The following is a 4,608-nucleotide window of genomic DNA, read 5'->3' on the forward strand; positions in this document are numbered from 1 at the left end:
ACAGCAAGAGCTGCGATCTATTCGCCTCTGGGGGGAGGGGGACGGGGCAGCCGACTTTATGGCCTCGGAAGCCCCCCTAAACTCAACAGGGCTTAATCCCAAGTGTGTAGGACTGTACCCTTAAAAATCGCTTGGAAAAATCCTACTGCTGCTGCTGCGGGTGACAAGGGAAGCGCTCCAGAGAATGGCATCCTCCTGTTTTTGCAAGCCGAGAAGGGAAGCGAGGCCAGCACAACAAGGGGGTTGCTTGCGCGTCTCTCCGACGGGGGGGTCGGGCTGATTGTGATTTGGCCGGAGTTGGCATTCTCCGCCGAGCAAATAAATAAATATATCCCCGGCGGCAGGGGGAAGGGGGTGGGAGCTCTGCGCTCGGGCTCCTTCGCAATTGGGGAAGGCGCAGCCCCACGTCAGTGTCGACACCCACCCGCCCGGCTCCCTCCCCCTCCCCGTCCACGCCTTGCGCTCCCCTCGCCGCGCGCTCCCCTCCTGCGAGCTTGCAGCGCCGCTACATAAGCCGCGCTCGCCGCCGGCGCATCGGAGTGGCGAGAGCGCGAGGACCCGAAGCCCGGAGGAGAGAGAGAAGGGAAAAGAGGCTGGGGCGCCGAGCGGAGCCCGGGAAGCAGCAGCAGCAGCAGCAGCGGGCGCGCTCCGGAGCTTGGCGGGGAAGGCGGCGCGCCAGCCTGGAGGAGAAGAAGCCGAGGGCGCGGCCGTAGAGGAAGGACTCGCTCCGGGCCGGCCATGGCCTTGGCGGACAGCGCGCGGGGGCTCCCCAACGGCGGCGGCGGCGGAGGCAGCAGCGCCTTGCGCAGCGCGGCGCGCCCGGCGCAGCCCGAGGCAGCGGCGGCGGCGTCGTCGGTGGGCGGCGAGGGCTTCCCGGAGATCGTGGAGCTGAACGTGGGCGGGCAGGTGTACGTGACCCGGCGCGGCACGGTGCTGTCGGTGCGCGGCTCTCTGCTGTGGCGCATGTTCTCGGAGCAGGCGGCGTCGGAGCTGCCGCGCGACTCCAAGGGCCGCTTCTTCTTGGACCGCGACGGCTTCCTCTTCCGCTACATCCTGGATTACCTGCGCGACCAGGAGCTGGTGCTGCCCGAGCGCTTCCCCGAGCGCAGCCGCCTGCAGAGGGAGGCCGAGTACTTCCAGCTGCCCGAGCTGGCGCGCCGTCTGGCGGCCGCCGGCCTCCCCTCCGCCGCCGCGCGCTTCTCGGGGCTCTTGCGCGACGCCTCCGTCTGCGCCGACGAGCCGCCGCCGGGCCTGGGCTACCTGGAGGCCGAGCTCCCCGAAGGGGGCGGCGGCGGCGGGGCTCTGTCGGCCTCGCCCACGTCCAGCCGCAGCCCGTCGGGCGGGCCTCTGCTGGCGCCGTCGCTCTCGCTGGACGCCGGCGGGGCGGCGTCGGGGCGGCGCTCGGGCTACATCACCATCGGCTACCGCGGCTCCTACACCATCGGGCGGGACGCGCAGGCCGACGCCAAGTTCCGCCGCGTGGCGCGCATCACGGTGTGCGGCAAGACGGCGCTGGCCAAGGAGGTCTTCGGCGAGACGCTCAACGAGAGCCGCGACCCCGACCGGCCCCCGGAGCGCTACACGGCCCGCTACTACCTCAAGTTCAACTTCCTGGAGCAGGCCTTCGACCGGCTCAGCGAGGCCGGCTTCCGCATGGCCGCCTGCTCCTCCACCGGCACCTGCGCCTTCGCCCCCGAGCAGGGCGGCCCCGCCGACGACAAGATCTGGACCAGCTACACCGAGTATGTCTTCTGCAGGGAGTGAGGGGACCGAGATGCACAAACGCAGCCCGGGCTGGCCACCAGCTCCACCACACCCCCAGATTTTTTCTTTTTTCCAGGCACATGCCGTTCCTTTCCCTAACCTAGGATGACCCGGGCCTGACCTTGCAGAAAGAAACCTGCCTCGGCTCGACACATTTTTGGCTTGCGTGGGACTTTGCGTGCAAAACTGTAGGAGAGTTTGGAAGGGGCTGTGCTGGGAGAGACAAAAGTGCCCCACCTGAATTCCTGTCCAGCATCCCAGATGGAGCCTTCGCCTAAGCAATAGGGTGGCAGCCTGAAGGCTCTTCCACCTTTTAGAACTGCACAGATAGGAAACCTCCCCATTGTGGTGTCTCCTCTTCTGTGTTGTTCTTAAAGGTGCAGAGAACTTCCTTCCCTTCCGCACGCTGAGTTCCCGGCCCCTTGTTTACATTTCTATGCACTTGCCCTGTGGTCATCCCTTCATAGCTTTGTGACACCTCATGCACCCCTCACTTGTACCTTGGAAGAACACCATCTCCACCTAGGTTCCTTATATAGACAGTCACTCAGCCCCTCGCCCATGAGGAACGCCTCTTGTTTTGTACAAGTTGGATCACTTCCTTCTACCCCTTGCACTTAACATGGGTCCAGAGCACTTCCATGGGCCTTTGCCATGTAATGTGCTGCCATTGCCCAACCCTTTTATATAATCGCTGCCCACCTCAAATGCCAGCTGAGCAGAATTCACTGTCCCAGAATCAATCCACTATGTGATCTGTTCATATCGCTAGAGGTAAAACACAAATCTCGACACACGTACCTGTGTCCCCTTTTTAACATGCATGCTTCCAAAGATGTCTGTCTTGTTCACCCCAGAACATACGTGCTGTATGTTTTATTCCTGCATCTCCACTCCCCTCCCCCATCCAGAGAATGGGTGGGCATCAAATGCTACTTCAATGATGTAAAGGACCCCTTTGCATCGTTCTGAGTCTGCTTCCACCAGTCTCCCATTTTCCTGCCTTTTGCTTCTTTCTGCATCATGGTGAAGGAACTGCTATGTGACCAGTCCATCCTTCCTGCTTCCCAGAAAGTGTTGCCTTCTTGCCCTGGGATGGGAAGAGGAATCTGAAAGAGAGAGAGAGAGAGAACATTTTGCACTTCCCAGCCATGTTGGTGGTGAAGCAGAGAGAACCTTTCCTGATCATTATTTTCCCAGTGTTGCCTATCTCCTAAATTGGATGAAGTCAGTGGAATGGAACAGCTATTTCTGACAGGTTAGATTTTGTGGCTGCTTCTGTTTCCCAACCCCTACCCTGTTTGGGGGGCGAAATACTAGACAACGCAATCAGGGACCTCCTTGTACCATTTTATTCCCTTTGCCTTCTCTGCCGCTTTCCAAAGTCTCTTTCTTCTTCAGCTCTTTGGAACTGCGTTACAATGGGGATGGGTCAGAAGAGCCAGTGCCAAAAGGGGCCGTCATCAAAGTGGCGACTTCTGGATTTTTACACCACTTGAACAGCTGGAACTTCCCTTCCCTTGATGGCACAAAGCAATGTCAGTTCTCTGAAAACTGAGCGTGTTTGCAAAATGTAATTCTGACACAGGGGACAATAGCAAGGAAGAGTCTTTGATGAAAATTCCTGTATTATCACTCTTTATGTATGTGTGTGTGTGTGTGTGTATTATATATAAAAAACCCCATTGCACATTGTTTAAATGTTCTGAAAGTAGTCTACCAGACGGGCTAAGGGTGGAGGTGTGTCAGGTCCTGGGCTTTGAGCAGCACCACAGATTGTCAGATGTGCTAAGCATTTTTGGAACTCTCTGGGCAATAGCCAAGTCATATTAAGAGGGTTAGGCCCTCAGTATGACTTGGCTGGGTAGCATCTTATATGTATTCTTGTTTGATGTCTTCAAGGCTCAGTTTAATGCTTCTTTGAAGTGTCCATTGGTGCCCTTTCCTTCCCTGGGCAAAAGAGTGGCGTTTCTACATTTGTTAAGACATGCTGCTGAGTAAAAGTTATGGGCATTCTGAGTGGGATGCGGTCTTTCTCTCCAAATACCCAAGGGCAAATTTGGCTCTGTTTTCATTGTTTTCTACTGGGAGGGGGTTTGCACCTTCAACAATGCAGAAACAGTAAGTCCACGTATTTAGGAATTTTGGCTGGTGTCTTATCTATAGGGAAGGACCACCATAGTGATGTATAAGCACAAGTTTTTACTCTGAATGAAAGCTCTGATCCCCCCCCCCCGCATTAAACAGATCTATACATAAATGCACATTGCTCGACTTAAAAGTACTGTCCATTTACATTTGCGACCTAATGGGTGCTTTTTATGCGATCCAGTCATTTGGCCATTCCTCAAGCGGTGCACATTGAAACTTGACAATTTACTTAGACAGAATTAGTTACAAACAGTGGCTTGATGCTTGGATACAGAGTTATGGGCACTATAGTCTTAACCAAAGAATATTTCTATTAAGCTTCCTCCCCCTCACTCCAAAGCTGTCATTTCAAAGAGTGGAATTTCCTTATTTGAGTAAAATATTATTTTAGGATCAAGTGCTGGCCTGCTAGAATTGTTGAGAGAGAGAGGGGCTTTCTTTATTTCCTTCTTTTTAGCTAAATGTCTAGCTGCAGCTTAAACCATTCATTTTGAAATTCTTCTGGGGCTTTATAAATATCAATCAACAGCCCAGATTTCAAACATCTCCCATCCACAGAAATGTTTTCCTTTCTTCTCTGGGAGATGGTTTTAAAATGATGTATTTTTTCAAAGAAAGCAAGAAAAAGAAAGGGAGAGAGAGCATTTTTAAATAAGGACAAGCAATAAGAGAGCATTGGGAAGCCAGAGTGCC

At 55.0% G+C, this 4,608-nt stretch overlaps 1 protein-coding gene across 1 annotated transcript; it reads left to right on the forward strand.

Annotated features, from left to right (window-relative positions):
* Nucleotides 1-446: 446 nt before the first annotated feature.
* Nucleotides 447-1,930, forward strand: KCTD12 (potassium channel tetramerization domain containing 12). The gene has a single exon (XM_077927732.1). It carries the CDS (start codon nt 739-741, stop codon nt 1,762-1,764), a length of 1,026 nt encoding a protein of 341 aa, XP_077783858.1. The 5' UTR covers nt 447-738; the 3' UTR covers nt 1,765-1,930.
* Nucleotides 1,931-4,608: the final 2,678 nt, after the last annotated feature.

The sequence above is a fragment of the Podarcis muralis genome, chromosome 4 (assembly GCF_964188315.1).
Source record: "Podarcis muralis chromosome 4, rPodMur119.hap1.1, whole genome shotgun sequence".
Classification (NCBI taxonomy): Eukaryota; Metazoa; Chordata; class Lepidosauria; order Squamata; family Lacertidae; genus Podarcis; species Podarcis muralis.